Source organism: Taudactylus pleione, unplaced genomic scaffold, assembly GCF_031769625.1.
Source record: "Taudactylus pleione unplaced genomic scaffold, aTauple2 ptg000201l, whole genome shotgun sequence".
NCBI classification, from domain to species: domain Eukaryota; kingdom Metazoa; phylum Chordata; class Amphibia; order Anura; family Myobatrachidae; genus Taudactylus; species Taudactylus pleione.
The window spans coordinates 6,649,143-6,666,490 of NW_028284603.1; the positions used below are offsets into that span (position 1 = coordinate 6,649,143).

The 17,348-nt window shown below is 41.1% G+C and overlaps 1 protein-coding gene across 8 annotated transcripts in view; it reads left to right on the top strand.

Moving 5' to 3' along the window:
* Positions 1 to 17,348, top strand: part of EHBP1 (EH domain binding protein 1) — a 396,634-nt gene that overhangs the window by 369,050 nt on the left and 10,236 nt on the right. For all 8 annotated transcript variants that reach the window (XM_088477209.1, XM_088477211.1, XM_088477210.1 and 5 more), the window contains 2 exons: positions 3,649 to 3,748; positions 5,109 to 5,182. In XM_088477209.1, coding sequence (XP_088333335.1) covers positions 3,649 to 3,748; positions 5,109 to 5,182 — 174 coding nt within the window. The remainder of the gene's footprint in view (positions 1 to 3,648; positions 3,749 to 5,108; positions 5,183 to 17,348) is intronic.

Below are 17,348 nucleotides of genomic sequence, written 5' to 3' on the forward strand. Positions count from 1 at the left end.
ATGAGATATGGTAAGAACTTACCCTTGTTATCTCTATTTCTACGAAGTCCATAGGGTTCCACAGGACTCCCGCCCTGTCGCACCTGTGCTGCAGATGGGCTTTGCTCTGGTCACCGGTTTTCTGTCTCCCTCTGGTGAGAATGTGATTCTTGTATGTGTCCAGATCTTTGTTCTCTCTCTTCCTTCTCCTCCTCCGGCCTATGGCTTGGTAACTAACTGAGGTGCCTTGGCTCGGGGGCGGGGTATAGGAGGGGGACCCAGGGCATCCTGGGAGGCTGAAAGCTTAACTCTTTGGTGCCCTGCGACTGACGTCACACCTATACCCCAAGGTATCCTGTGGAACCCTATGGACTACGTAGAAATAGAGATAACAAGGGTAAGTTCTTACCATATCTCATATTATTTATCACAGCTCTGCATCTCTTTATTATCACAGCTCTGCATCTCTTTATTATCACAGCTCTGCATCTCTTTATTACCACACCTCTTTATTATCACAGCTCTGCATCTCTTTATTATCACAGCTCTGCATCTCTTTATTATCACAGCTCTGCATCTCTTTATTTATCACAGCTCTGCATCTCTTTATTTATCACAGCTCTGCATCTCTTTATTATCACAGCTCTGTATCTCTTTATTTATCACAGCTCTGCATCTCTTTATTATCACAGCTCTGCATCTCTTTATTATCACAGCTCTGCATCTCTTTATTACCACACCTCTTTATTATCACAGCTCTGCATCTCTTTATTATCACAGCTCTGCATCTCTTTATTATCACAGCTCTGCATCTCTTTATTATCACAGCTCTGCATCTCTTTATTACCACACCTCTTTATTATCACAGCTTTTCATCTCTTTATTATAACAGCTTTGCACCTCTTTATTATCACAGCTCTGCACCTCTTTATTATCACAGCTCTGCATCTATTTATTATCACAGCTCTGCATCTCTTTATTTATCACAGCTCTGCATCTCTTTATTATCACAGCTCTGCATCTTTTTATTATCACAGCTCTGCATCTCTTTATTTATCACAGCTCTGCATCTCTTTATTTATCACAGCTCTGCATCTCTTTATTTATCACAGCTCTGCATCTCTTTATTATCACAGCTCTGCATCTCTTTATTTATCACAGCTCTGCATCTCTTTATTATCACAGCTCTGCATCTCTTTATTTATCACAGCTCTGCATCTCTTTATTTATCACAGCTCTGCATCTCTTTATTATCACAGCTCTGCATCTCTTTATTATCACAGCTCTGCGTCTCTTTATTTATCACAGCTCTGCATCTCTTTATTATCACAACTCTGCATCTTTTTATTATCACAGCTCTGCATCTCTTTATTATCACAGCTCTGCATCTCTTTATTATCACAGCTCTGCATCTCTTTATTTATCACAGCTCTGCATCTCTTTATTATCACAGCTAGCATCTCTTTATTTATCTCAGCTCTGCATCTCTTTATTTATCACAGCTCTGCATCACTTTATTATCACAGCTCTGCATCTCTTTATTACCACACCTCTTTATTATCACAGCTCTGTATCTCTTTATTTTCACTGCTCTGCATCTCTTTATTATCACAGCTCTGCGTCACTTTATTATCATAGCTCTGCATCTCTTTATTATCACAGCTCTGCATCTCTTTATTTATCACAGCTCTGCATCTCTTTATTATCACAGCTCTGCATCTCTTTATTTATCACAGCTCTGCATCTCCATATCACAGCTCTGCATCTCTTTATTATCACAGCTCTGCATCACTTTATTATCACAGCTCTGCATCTCTTTATTACCACACCTCTTTATTATCACAGCTCTGCATCTCTTTATTTATCACAGCTCTGCATCTCTTTATTATCACAGCTCTGCATCTCTTTATTTATCACAGCTCTGCATCTCTTTATTATCACAGCTAGCATCTCTTTATTTATCACAGCTCTGCATCACTTTATTATCACAGCTCTGCATCTCTTTATTACCACACCTCTTTATTATCACAGCTCTGCATCTCTTTATTTATCACAGCTCTGCATCTCTTTATTATCACAGCTCTGCATCTCTTTATTTATCACAGCTCTGCTTCTCTTTATTATCACAGCTCTGCATCACTTTATTATCACAGCTCTGCATCTCTTTATTACCACACCTCTTTATTATCACAGCTCTGCATCTCTTTATTTATCACAGCTCTGCATCTCTTTATTATCACAGCTCTGCGTCACTTTATTATCACAGCTGTGCAGTATATTCCCTTAAACTTTTGGGCTCTTCTGCCGCCTCAGCCCTGCTTGACACCCTCTTTTCTAGTTTGGGGCTTCCAACTCCCTATTTAGTTTAGCCACGCCACCTCTGCAGTACCCCCTCTTTCTTTACAGGCTCTGTATGTGAGGACACTCCCCATTGTTAGTCATAATGTAGGGCTCTTACCTATTCTCTCCATATCTGGGCTAATGTCTCCTTTTCATGGGTAACTCTCCCCTCTTTATATATGGGCTCTTTACACCTGCTTTGTGTGGTATTTCTCCCTCACAACATAATTAAGGTGACTCCCCCCTATCTTCTCCTCATCCCTGGAGCCTCAGCTGAGATGTCTACCTCTGTTCTCACAGACAGGAATCACCATACATAACCATATCGATCACGAGAAAAATCGATATTTTCCCGATCATTTTTTGTATTAAATAACGACGTGGTGATTTGGGGCTGCTGATTGGCTATCCCTACACAGTTCAGTCTAACCGCCCGCCTTTCTCTGACAGGACAAATCACAGAGCGGTGCCCCTCTTCTCACTAGCAAAACACACACAGAAGGGGAGATGTATGAAGGGTGAGAGGTGTATTTTCGGTAATTGAGCTTGTTAATGTGCTGCAGTTACCACTTCCCTGCATGTAAAAATGCAGGGAAGAGATCAGAATGACACTTAGGTCGCTGATCTGGTATGGCAATGTATGAACGTGGTACTGACCATTCCGATAAATGCAGCTATCGATTTCGCAGCTGCCGTTGTCGCACAGCACTGTCCCTGCCTGTCGGAATATACAGCCCAGAACTGGTGCTTACAAAAACACAGTTTTTTTTTTTATTATTATTCAATTACCTGTAAGTTCCTCTGTAGATTTCTGACTGGCGCATGCGCAGATTCACTGCAAGTGCCAGTCGAAGCAGCCGCTAGTGGGAGAGTAGAGAGTTTTAGAAAGCAACTGCTTTTATAAAACATGCCATCGGTAAATGGTCCTGCTTCACCTCGATAATGGGCTATGCAGGACCATGCTTTTAAAGATCATTAGCTGCCCCTTCATTCGTCTCCCCCAGGGCACTGTACATACTGTCACAGGGGGGTGTTACATTTGGGCACAAGCTAGATGTAACATTCATTCTTTGGGCTCTTCAAAATATAAAATATGAATTGTGTCTTCACTTTTGATGAGCTCTGTGTAAGACCGGCGCTGGTCACAGACTGGACATGATCATAAATGAAACACACGGGTATAGATATTAAAATAAAGCAAGCAGCATCAGTTTGGAGAATTGGCCAGCTAGATGAACCCGCCATTGCAAACCTAGGCCCAGGCACTTTGTGCTTGTTTGATTCACAAACCCTGTATACCTGTCTAGGTAACTTTTTTTTCTATTTCAGGCCTCTATACAGAGGAAGAGGAAACATTGATGCAAGAGTGGTTCATGCTTGTGAACAAGAAAAATGCCCTAATCCGGAGGATGAACCAACTTTCCCTTCTGTAAGTACACGGTTCATGTGTCTGCGTTCCACTTTCATGTGACAGTGCATGTTATGATTTATGCAAAAGAGATTCTATGCAGCCCAGTGTGACTTTTGTCTATCTACAAGGCTTTCTGCCCTGGAGTAATATTGGCGCCAGGCAGGTATTGTTTAGTCCTGTGGAGATCCTCATGACTTTACACTTTGAGTGACGCAGGTAGACATAAAATCGGTTGAGGAGTCTCTGTCTGCCCCCGTCTCTCTCCCTGCGTAACCAGTGGAAAGGAAAACTGGCTCCTCCAGCGTCACTTTCATTGTTTCCCTTTATTTCTTGTTCTTTTAGACACTCAGAAATAGGATTATCATCAGCTAGTAATATCCAGGCACTGGTGACAAGCATCCCAGTAACTACCTTTCTGGTTCAGTTATGACATGCTTAGGTTATTGTCCCTCCAAGGGAGGATTAACAGCAAGAGAAAGAAAACATAACTGAAACCCTGAAAAGGTTAAAAAGATTAATTTGTAAAACTGACCGTGTTCTATTTAAAGTCATATCGTCATTTTGTTCCATTTAAAGAATAACGAATTAAGTTATGTAATCTCACAAATTAGCCATATATTTCATGTAAAAGCCATTCACTAATCTATCTGGGCGCAATAAATAATAGCACTGTTGCACTTGAAATAATTTACTTATTAACCGTTATATATATAGAGCACATATTATGCAGCGCTTTACAGAGAATACTTAAAGACACTCACATCAGTCCCTGTCCCCATGGAACTTACAATCTATTTTCCGTATCATGTGAACATAACCAATAGGTTTAAATTTTTGGTCGGCAATATGTGAATGTACCAGTATGTTTTTGGGGTGTGAGAGGATACAGGAGCACACGGAGGAAATGCACGCAAGCACAGGGTGAGCATACAAACTCCACACACATAGTGTCTTGGTCAGATATTAAACCCATGGCCTCGGGTCTGTGCGGCAGTAATGCTAACCACTATAACAACCAATTCTCTTATATGTATGGCAATGCTTTGTGGTGTCTAAAAAAAAAAGAGGAGCAGTTTCTGGAGTATAAAGGTAAAATACATGGCGTAGGACCATTTGATTATGAAAGGTAGGGCACACTTAATTGTGGTAGCATCCAATGAGCAACCTTTGCATCATGAAGTTTTTACTGCAGTCCGTCCCTGTGGTTCCTCTTGGTTTGTGTATCATTTGTTTGAAGTAGCTTATTGTGGTAGAGAAAAGTCATTTATGAGTTCTCTAAATCAATGTACGCTAAAGGTCCCTTTAAGTGTTTAATGATTTAGTAATTAACATATTGATGAACTTAGTTTTTTTTCCTTCTCTCTCAACTTGCCTATAGGGAAAAAGAACATGACCTAGAGAGACGGTTTGAGCTGCTAAACAGAGAATTGCGAGCCATGCTTGCGATAGAAGGTAAGAATTAACAATGTGTGTGGTTAACCTTATCTGTGCCAAATAAAAAAGACCAATAAAGGAAAAAGCAGAAAAATAATAATTATAAATACAGTATTAGGAGTTCAACCTACAATTGAATAGTCTTCCAGCACTGGTTCTGAATAAATGGCGTTATTACTCCTAATTACATGGATGCAACTACAGTTGGCACATAACGATCATTGTCTGCAGATTAATGGACAATGGATTGGGTCTTTCTCATAAAGAATGTGTGTAAATAATTGGGCAGATTATTGCTGATGTAAAACCAGCAGTGATACATGATGTTTATGTTCACATTTTCCAGAGCGCGGGTGGTATTCTGCAATTATATTATCATTGAGCCCCAAAATTCTATCTGAAAGCTGAGAGATGTCAGCTGCTCTGTATTGACTCTCAGTCTGTCACTGGGTAATTTCTTTTTTCACTTGATAAGGTTCCTGATCCATATTTAATCAATTGTAATTAGTTTGGGGGACTTTCATGGACGCAGAAAGATTGTATGCAAAAAACGCCACAGTGTATTTCACATGATGGATAGTAGCTGACAGTTCCCTGTCACTGTCCTCTAATACACCTACACTGCACCGTATTGCACCAGTTTATCCATTAAAGTTTACCTTACAATTTGTCGTGCGGTGTGACGTTTATCATAATGTATAATTTCCATTTGGTTTATTCTAATTTTTACACAAAAGTCTTTTCTCTCTACAAATGCTAGCTAATTTGGAGTAATTGCATGCATAATTCACTTCATAAAAAAATACAAAAAACCGATATAAAATCTTACCAGTGTTTCCCCCCCAGCAATTACAGTGTGATATTGAATTCTACAGTATATACTGGATAATGTACAGACGTCAATGTCGCCGTTTTATGATCTCTAGAATGACTTCACATTACAAAAACTATACACTGCATATATGAGACAGAACATTTTTAATACCAATTCGCATTGATTTGTAGCATAAAAAGTATTTTTAAGTGTTTATTTTTCAGTAAGAATCATTTTAAATCATGGACATGCATTTACACTTAAAGCCAGCAGACATGTTAAAAATCGGCATTAAATAATTGTACTACATCGGATCAGACCTGTGGATGCACCATGTAGGGCAGACACGCTAAACAACTTGGCCTCTAGGATTAAAGAATCATCACCACGCAGTACAGTCCTCACAATATGCAAATCACTCATATCAAAGCTTCTAAGCCCCGCCTCCTCCAGTGCCACCTCCTCCATTTTAGCAACCCCAGACATTAATGGGTCTCCTACCATGCCTAAATATTCCGAATATAGTCAGAGCTTATATAGAGCACAGCGGAGCAGTTGAGGTAGCAGAACACCGCCCAAATCTGCTCAGAAGCAAGCGAAGCTGACGTCATATTGAGTGTGATTAGGACCATTGTAATAAAAAACAATTAAATAGGATCTGCGGGTTCAGATGGTTATGATCCTACAATTGTGTTCTCAAATTTTAACCAGAATTCATAATGTCGACACCACAATGTCAACAGTTATGTCGATATTGTTGAAATGTTGGTATCTGCAGAATTTCGACATTCTGCACAGACTGGAGGGTTAGAATTAGGCTGCAACAGTAGAGAAGTAGTCAGTTGATGGGGAGGGTTAGGGTTACGCTACAGGAGGGGAGGTTAGGCGCTATGGGGAGGATTAGGGATATTCACTACCTGGAGCGCTGCAGGATGAGCCGGAAGTCAACGTCAGCTGACCGCCAGACCTACCGCACCAGGAATGTTTTTTCAACATTCTAATAATGTCGCCATTTCATCAGTGACGACATTATGACTTTGACATTATGAATGTGGGCAAAATATAACACACCCATTTTAACAGCGTGTTTAATGTTTTATAATGTAGTATGGCTATTTTCTCATGAATTAAATTGCACTACTAGCACAAAGAGTGTAAGAGGACAATGCATGAAAGTGTAGTGAAAATGTATCACTAAAACATGGGGTTTTGCCCCTTTTCTCAGTGCATACCACCCGCAGACAGTGGATGTTATTTAGACATGTCTCAGTGCATACCACCCGCAGACAGTGGATGTTATTTAGCCAACATGTCTTTATGGCAACTAGTAATGGTACCAGCACACGTGGAACACCAGAGAGTTACCACTGGTTGCGAAATTCATGTTGCACAGTACAAAGTAAATGAAAATGCCAGCGCTCCCTCTAGGAGATACAGGGAATAGACGTGTGTAGGTCACCAGATATATACCAGCTGCATTCTTTAGTTTTTGGAGCGCGGAAATGTATTGATTTTCTTCTCATGTTGCCCAGTGTTTGAATAGAATAAAGTATAGATCATATTTTTGGGGGTGTATGAATTGACTGTAATTGATTTTATTTTTAACAGCTATATTTTATCATTACAATTTAGTCTACTTTTGGCTGCATAATTCAAAATAAACCTCAATTTACTTTGTCCCGCTTTGAGAAAACACTTGCTTGTCATGAAGAAAACAGAAAAAATGTCACAATTGCTTTTTAATTTGGTTTGGTATCTAAGAATCACTGCACAAAAACATAATGTAATGTAAGGAGAAAAATAAATATAAAGTAAATAATGAAGGTAAAATTAGAGACACATGGTAAGTATTCTAACATTGCATTTTAGTGCAAATATTACCCTGAACCAAAGCAACCAATGACCAATCATTTTCTAGCTGTCTAGTACAAGTTTACTAACCAATCATCTATTAACTGTCACTTTAGGAGCTGATTGTTTGGTACTTTATCTCTCTACAAGCTTTGATAAATCTCCCCCTTAGTGTCTGGTCGTTATGGTCTAGTTCAAACTTTACACCTTAAATGTACTGATGTTAAATGGAGCCGTGATAACAAGATAAACTAACGTATCCTATAATTTGTTTACTACTTATATTCTGAAGGGTTATTATTTTTATAGGGTTAAACCCTGAATGTTGCATTATTTAATAGGCTCTAGCAGTTCTCAGTTGACCTTTTTAACCCTTACACTGCCCATGTTAATTTGCACCTGATAAGACACCTGGATCTATATTAAATCAATTGTAATTAGTCTCGAGATTTCGTGCTAGCGCAAATCCTAAAAAGAAAATGTAACTTAATTCATACAGCCTTTGATATCCATCTGCCCCTCTACTTTTAGACTCCAACATGAAGAAATGGAATTGGTTCGTAATTTTATGGTGACAAAAGAATGGAAGCGTTTGGATTAGACGGAGACAAAAGCAGTGCCTATCAGGCGCCTGCAACGCCATGATTTGTGTTTAAAGAAGGGCAAAAATCAACCCTTTATTAATGAGAATTGATGAACTAAAGTTGTGGCAAAAGTTCGCTGGGGTCACTGCTCTTGCAGAACTACAGATCCCATGAGGCCATGCTAAAATTTCAAGCAAGAAACGAAGGCCCAACTTTAGTTTGCATAACTTTATTATTATTTTCTCTCACCTATATTATTAATATTGATATTATTTTTTATTTATAAAGCGCCACCAGGGTTCCTTAGTTACATATACAGCAGGGGATAGAACGATTACATAAGTACAAACTATCCAAATTAGACAGTTACAGACAAGTTCACAAAATACATAATTATAATTCACATTTAGATTTACGTAATGAAAACAAAAGAATAGTGATCCCTGCTCAAAAGTGTTTACATTTTAGAGGTACTCAGGGGAGAGGGCGTCTGTGTTGGGGAAGGCCGAGGCTGGAGGGTTAGGAAGAGTGGTGGTACACTTAGATGAAGAGAGACACTATGTAGACAAAAGTGATTTGTAACCCCAGCGCAAGCGAAATGCATACCATTGCATGCGAGTTCCATATGGCCACTAATGTGGCGGTTTAAACAAAAACACTTCATAGGGAGGCCCATGCACTCGCAGTTCTAGGGAAAGAATAAATATTTTTATCAGGACGACATTGCCGCCTGTCATGCTTCCAGGGTGACGCTGGACTGGTATACAGAAAATTCAGTAAACCGGATGGACTGGCCAGCTCAGAGTCCAGATCTTAACCTCATTGAGAACCTCTGGGACAAATTGGAGCGACGGTTGCATTCTAGGCCGACTCAACCTTCTTCAGTGTCACAGTTGGTCACTGTACTTAAGGCGGAATGGCAAAACATACCGCCTGCTGTTGTCCAGGAACTTGTGGACCGTTTGCCATGAAGGGGTGTCTGCAGTAATCACTGCACGTGGTGGACCTACAATGTACTGACATCAATAAAATCTTGTTGATCTATTTGCTGTAGTGTCCAATCACTGTACATTTTAAGGGCACGTTTAAAGGCTAGGAGGCTGGCTGCAAGTCTAATAGTGAGAGGGCATTAAGGAGAGAGAAGTGAGACGGCTAGGAGGTTGGCAGCAGTACAGAAGAAATCCTGAAGGTGGGGGTGGGAAGTAGTGATCAGGAAGGAGGTGAGTTGGTAGTTATTGCCATAGTGAAGTGAGCAGGAGGGATGTTGTGTGGAAATGAGGTTGGAGTTGCAGGGAGTGGTTAAAGGCTTTGTACACGGTGGTCAAATTGGGTCAGTACATAATGGTATGACATACTCTCTCAGCAGTGGCGTCATTACACTTGGTGACACCTGTTGCGGTAAGTAGTGTAGTGCGAGCAGCTTTGCTGCGCCCTGCAAAAAGGGGGCGTGATCACGCAGTCAGAACCTCCGTATCAGACTCTCAGGGGGGGTCCCGGAAGTGCGAACTGCCCCCGGGGACCAGTGTATTTGCAGTGCGGCCCCCTCACTGTGTCAGGAGCCGAGTGCTGTAGATAATGCTACAGTGCAGCACCCGGCTCCTGTCTCTGAGGGGGAGTCGACACTTTATCACCCCTTGGCGGGTGACACCCGGCTGTGGCCCGCACCCCCCCTGTGATGTCACTATCTCTCAGTCTAACTCACCGCTTGCTGGTAATTTGTGACATAAGCCATAAAGGGTGAGTTATTTATTCCACAAAAATGACGTGTGTGTGTCATGAGGGAGGTGGGGGACACCGGAACCATTTTACATGCTCTTTAACACTAATTAGTTAGGTGCAAAGACCTGTTACATATGTCTCTTCCTTTTGTTATGAACACCAGCACTGCCAAATCTAATTGGCGGAGGGAAACCGTAGCTCAATGCAGCATTCAACGGATGCAACGGAACACTCTTATGCACTGTGCATATTAGGGCGTCAGTGGTCAAGGACCCCTCATTTTCTACCAACACTTGAATTTCAAATCAGTCAGCTATAGTATAAATCACAAAGAACAGTATGGCTCTTTTAGAAATGGATTAACAATTGTAATTTAATTTATTTGCTACGCCTGAGTTTGTGTATGCTTTAAAATTATCACTTATATTAGCAGTCTATAGCAATGCATTTTACACCTGCGCATGTTCATAGAGTGAGTGCAACTTGCTTTCTTAAGTATAGAAATTGAGTTTGCTTTAAAAAGTAAAAAAGAGACCTTTGTGGTACTCAGGGAACACTTATTGCGTGTTCATTGTTTGCCCCTGATAGCGGCTTCATTACAGCTTGTCAATATCACACTGCTTTGAATTAAAAAAAAATAAAGTTCTGCCAGGCCGTGTGCATATGCGTCCTACAAAGTGATTTATTACGGGTTACAACAGAACAGTTTCCCTGTGACCTCCGGGAACATTATAAAAGGTTGGTCTATTGTAACAACTAATAAATTACTCTCTTTGTTAAATTAGCCGTGGTCATCAGGCTTCCTCTTTCGCAGTTTTGTCCATAACATTGAGATGTTGAGCACTGCTGTCCTCGCTAAGATCAGTGCTATCCTCAAGTACTTTTAATAGTCAAGCACGGATATGCCTAAAATGTAATTGATTCTCACTGTTTTGAAACATTATGTAAAAAGTAAAGTGGTAAAATTCTTCATTATTTGCCATACTAATACATCATAGTGTGATTATTTTACAGCGTGCATCCTCAGATTCTCTTTTCCATCTATAGCAGTGTGATTGGCAGACTGGAATGGTTATTTGTTTATTATTCCCAATAAAAGTGACTATGCTGGACCCAAATAGGACGCCCTACTCATAAACCAGGATATTTCTGTATAGGGTGTACAGCTTGACTCCAGCATAACCAATCCTGTTATTAATACTAGGTACCATGTTGGACTCCTATCCTACATATTGCAATAAAAGTAAGTGCTTGTATATATCTATGTGTGCATGTAAGCATTGGCTCTTATTTTTGTGTTTTGCACATACAGCATTTGTTTTTGTAAGTCGACTTGCCATTCCATTACTTGTATATAGGCCTTTTTGCCTTTACATGGTCACAGACCTCCTTGGGGATTTGTAATATATATTTTAAAGTGTGTGGGGTGTAATATTTTTATTATAACAACTAATAATGAACCTATGGAAAAAGTTTTGTCACAGCATAGCGTGACTAGGAGAGCTGTTTAACGCACAAGGAGGCTAGATGTATGTGGAAAATGCGCAGAATACAGGGGACCCCTACGTAATTGGTCCCCCATATTTTGGCAACCAGGGCTGGTTCTGACTAGCCCGGTGCTGGTTGTGCTTACATATGGGGGACCCCTATGTCGTTTGTCCCCCGTATGTTGCCCAACCAGCAATGGGTCCCTAAAAGCCCGGGGCTGGTTGCTCTTTGGGAGGGGTTGCATGCCCTTTTTTGTTTTTTTTTAAACACTTTTTATTTTATTTTCACAGATGCACAGATGGTTCTCACTGAACCATCCCTGCATCTGTGCTTATTTTTTTACAGACAGGTGCATGCATCACGGATCTCCCCGTGCGTGCATCAGTCTTTTTTGTTTTTTGTTTAACAAATGAAGCCTCTCACATGACGGACGCACCATGCATCGTATCATGAGATCATATGTACATTATGTGTCAATCGTGTGTCCGGGACTGCCGGGGAATTGAAGGTAAGACGGAACGGTGAGTCGCATCGGCACTCATCGTGTAGGTGTATGGCCAGCATATGACCTCGTTTACTCCTACTTATTATTTTGTTGTGACCTGCTGCCCATATATGGGGGAATTCAATTAAAGGCGAAAGTGATACGTTTTCACAGGTGTAAACTTATCACACATATTGTCTGATTTCACTTTACCTCTGTTTATAGGTGTCAATTTATTGTGCAATCATTTTAGAAAATAGGTGATACGGGTTTCACCTGATAACTCTTGCTGGTTTTACACTTGTTAAGTATAGGTGAAAATGAGGAAATCTGCCTGTAACTCCCAAAAAATACAAACTCATATTGGATAACAGTATAGAAGTCTATTAGTGGTCATAATAAAAGTGTTTGGGGGTTCTTCAGTTGTGTCAAATGACTGTTTTATATGCATTTTCTCAAACAGTGAGTTTTTGTGTGTAATAATGCTCTACTTATATTATGGATGTGTAACAATGCCTGTAAGTATATATTTGTGTCTTTTTAAGCCACAACACTAACCTGCAATCTTAAAAACACCTGTCCCATCCTTATAGCACCCCCATATACTTGTCACATATCAATTAACTCATTTTCCTGCACTTTGAACATAATATTATTACCCAAATGAAGCTACTTAAAAAAAATATTGTTTGCCTAATTATTCATTAAGGTGGGTGTCCCAGTGGTTCTGAACTAGGCACTATGGGGAGGGTTAAGTTTAGGCTGCGGGGGGAGGTTAGGTTAAGGCACTAGGGGGGGGGGTTAGGTTTAGGCATTAGGGGGGGAGGCTTAGGTTTAGACTGGGGGGGAGGTTAGGTTTAGGCACTAGGGGGGAGGGTTAGGTTTAGGCTGTGGGGGGAGGTTAGGTTTAGGCACTAGGGGGAGAGGGTTAGGTTAAGGCACTAGGGTGGAGGTTTAGGCATTAGGGGGGGAGGGTTAGGTTAAGGCACTAGGGGGGAGGGTTAGGTTTAGGCATTAGGGGGGAGGGTTAGGTTTAGGCTGTGGAGGGGAAGGTTAAGGCACTAGGGGGGGGGGGTTAGGTTTAGGCACTAGGGGGGGAGGGTTAGGTTTAGGCTGTGGAGGGGAAGGTTAAGGCACTAGGGGGGGAGGGTTAGGTTTAGGCACTAGGGGGTGAGGGTTAGGTTTAGGCTGCGGGGGGGAGGTTAGGTTAAGGAATTGGAGGGAGGGTTAGGTTTAGGCACTAGGGGAGGAGGTTAGGTTAAGGAATTGGGGGGAGGGTTAGGTTTAGGCACTAGGGGGGAGGGTTAGGTTTAGGCACTATGGGGGAGGGTTAGGTTTAGGCAATGGGGGGGAGGGTTAGGTTTAGTCAGCGGGAAGGGTTAGGATATTTACCGACAGTTGTCTGTATCCTAACCCTGCGCCAGCCCAACCCATTTATTAGGACACACTTCAAGACATGTTTCAATGGAGGGGGAGGGGGGCTTTCTGATTAGTCGGGAGGGTTATGCTGCAGTGACCAAACCCTTTTAAATGCTTTTGATGTTGCAAAACCCCTGTTAGGTTAAAGAGTTCCACTAGAGAGAAAATGCTTTGCAGTGCAGCTTGTAAACACATCAAATCCTCTGACCATCCAGGGTAGTGATATCCCCTAATGAGTGCTACAATATATTTCATACGATGGTTGTATCATTCTCCAGTAAGTTCATTATATCTTTCTCCGTGGTTGGGCCTTGACATGCTGCTCTCTTTGTTCGATAAATGTATCTGCAAGACTTTGTTCATTGCCATGCACTCTCGGCATACGTTTTGAAGTGAGCGGTTTTTTTTTTATTTCTAAAAGGATTTTTTGCATAGGTTGAAATGTATTATTTTTTTATTTCTTCAGTTTTGGCTTATATGATAAGCTTTTTTATTTTTAAAATCAATATGTAATCCTGTGGAGGAGCTTATCCCCTAAAACCCCATTTGTAAATCTATTTTAGCTTTGTTACACAGCACAGCCACAGTATTTGGTGGATTGATTAGGTTCACCAGCAGAATCTCCTGCTCTGATGATGATGCAAACTCTTTCAGGATTGCTAGTTGACTGGAACTAAAGATAAGACTTGACTGCAATCCCCTGATGTGCTCTTTACAAAACTAGTGTTAATTTTCATCAAACTGCGGAGCTGATTTGTACAGTCTGCGTTGAAGATTCAGAGCAAGAAACTGGATTTTATTTTTTTTTAATTAGAATATCTTGAGTAATTTTATTTTCTTTCAATTTCTACTGCACATAGGCCCCCATTTATTAATTATCACAATTGCAATGCGATCTGGTCATGACATTACCGCCCATAATCGCATTGGATATATCATCTGGCACATGCAGGGATACGGGCTCCGAAAAAAGAGCCCATCCCTGCAATGTGCCGGAGAGCTGCCGGGGCTGTTGCTCATGCCCAGTCCCGCTGACCTCACATACACGGCCGCCATTGCCGGGGAGGGTTTCAGAGGAACCCTCCGCCGGCTAATTATGTGCGCTATAGCCCATAGGCTACAACGGCTAACACCATCTTCAGGTGGCGTTAGCTGCGGGGGGCAATATCCGGAATGCATCACATTACAGATATTGGTACATTTGGCAGCATTGCATTCCCCATAGAAACCTATGGGGGATTCGCCTGCCAGCGGGAATAGAGGGATCACAGTAGGTATCGGAGATACCTCCGGGAGAAACTTAATATTTGTGATTGACCTCTGAAAACGGGTGTTTTCTGGGGTTAAACCTCAAATGTACAATGATAAATGGGCCCCATAGTCATACTGATTGACATGGAGAATAGAACACTAAGTTGGAAAAACACTTATATTTTATACTCTCATAGGAAACGTACTTGCAAACAATTTGTTTAATTTATCAAATAACATTGAAGTCTCCTTTTATAAACTATCCCAACCACCACACTGCTAATATCATACCGGAACTTCAAAACCACCATCACCAACTTTGTCCTTGCACCCCATAGAAGTGTGTAGCAAAACTGAGGAGGTTGGGGTACCGTATTCTACTACAATGTGGTCAGCCGAACATCTCATCCGCACATTGCGGAGAGTTAAATACAGGCCATAGACACAGTCTAGGGGGTATATTTACTAAAGTGAGAGTTTTTAGAAGTGGAGTTGTTGCCCATAGCAACCAATCAGATTCTACTTATCTAGCACCTTCTAGAAGATAATAGCTAGAATCTGGTTGCTATGGGAAACAACTCTCACTTTAGTAAATATACCCCTAGGTATCCTGATTGTATTAGGTATTGTATACTATTTTAGTATTGTTTTGTCAGATCAATTTGTTACATTATTTGTTTGTCTATAATTTAAATTTCCATCCAAAGTCCGTCCATTTGACCTTGAGGTTGGCTGCATATAGAATAAGGGCACTACTAATGATTATTTGATATATGTGCAGAATTTTCATCTTATATTGTCAAGAATTCATTGTACACAATTTTTGTACTTATAGCACCTCTTCGTAATGTTTCTGTTGATTGGGCACAACAATTACTTTGCTCATATTCTATCCAGCTATCCGGACCATTTTCCTTGGCTGGCCTGAGTTCTTGACCATTAATGATATGTTTGGATGGCTTGCACACAGGCACAAAACAGGGGCTGTGCAAAGGTTGGTCCGGGCATGGTTACCTGAGGTTCTGCCAGACTAACCCTGCTGGAGGCTCCTGGAAGACATCACTGATCTCGATCTAGCATGTCCTGTTTGGACGATTTGTTTATTATTTAGGCTAAACTACTAGTAAATACTAGTAAATACTCTACCAAATCACTAAATATGTTGTTTGAATGGTTCGATTTGAAGTCTGAGGGTATCATTTGAACATTTCCAAGGTTCTTTTAAAGCAATCTTCCTCTGCCTGTGCTGCCTCCGCAGGACTTGCTGTCAAGCATATTATTTACGGCAGATAAAATCACACATTTCTCAGAGAGTTACTGCTGTCAAAAAAGCTGAATGTTTAAATGCTGTACGAGAGAAATGGCACTGGATATGGGAGTAGTGGGGAGGGGAGATTAGACATCAGCAATGTATTCTGTATTTTTATAACATATTATAACAGGAGAGATATTGAGATGTGGATCTAGTATCCCAAAGAGTCTTGATGATTGTTATTCACATAAGGATTGTGTGGCTTGTAAGTCATGGCTCTGAATGGACTTTAAATTACAGTATGCAAAATGTTACTTATCCAGGTGCACCTGTTAGTCAGGTCTTATTGAGCAATACTGAATAAAGATGCACACTGTCAGTTGTAGTCTGAGATTCGGGTTTATGCTGACACAACTGTATATAGCCTTCACTGTATAAACCGTCAGCACGTGTAACACAGACTCATTAACAATCAAGTGTATTCTTCAAACCGCATCAAAGAAAGTTTTTTCACTAAGTAATCTATGAAAAAGTGAAGCTGTAAATACAAGAGCGGGCAGTATATTACGGAGTACTGAGTAGAATGAGGCACATTTCTCAAGCACATTGGCTGGGGAGAGTTGTAGCAATGTCCTCACATACAGAAGATGATTTTTTTTAGATGGGACTCACAGCTCCAGTTTACACAAATAACCCAAAGCCATTAAAAGTCAGGAACATAGGTCATTTATTATCAATAGAGATTGACTGCACGTGGTCAAATAAGTACATGAAACTTTACACTGTGAAACATTCTTACGTTAGCATGACAGAATATAACAGACGGTGATTATGTTGTCGGCTCGGAGAGTAAGTTTGGGGAAATCATTTGCTGAACAGAAATACAGTATAAGAGCAGGAAAGCCACTACTGCAGGACAGGTGTATTTAAAAAAAAGATCTAATATGTATTTCTCTATTTAGTTTACATTGCTAACATGATTATGGATAGGCAGTGGCGTAACTAGAGCAGGGTCTCGTGCCCTGTGTCTCATGGGACCGGCAGCGCTGGGGGTGGGGGTCGCCGCCGGCCACGGTACAGGCCCGTCTTAGTTAGCCAGTGTAGTGCAGACCGCAGTGAGTGCGGTCAGCACTACACATGTACACACACATCGCCTCCGGCGCAGAAGTGGTGTGTGTTCCAGCAGCCAATGAGAGTCAAACAGACTCTCATTGGCTGCTACTGTGCCCAGTGCAAGAGCCGAGCTGGAGCTCACTCAAGAGCTCCGCCTTCTGGCTCCTGCAGTGCGTGATGGGAGAGACGTCATGATGTCTCTCCGATAG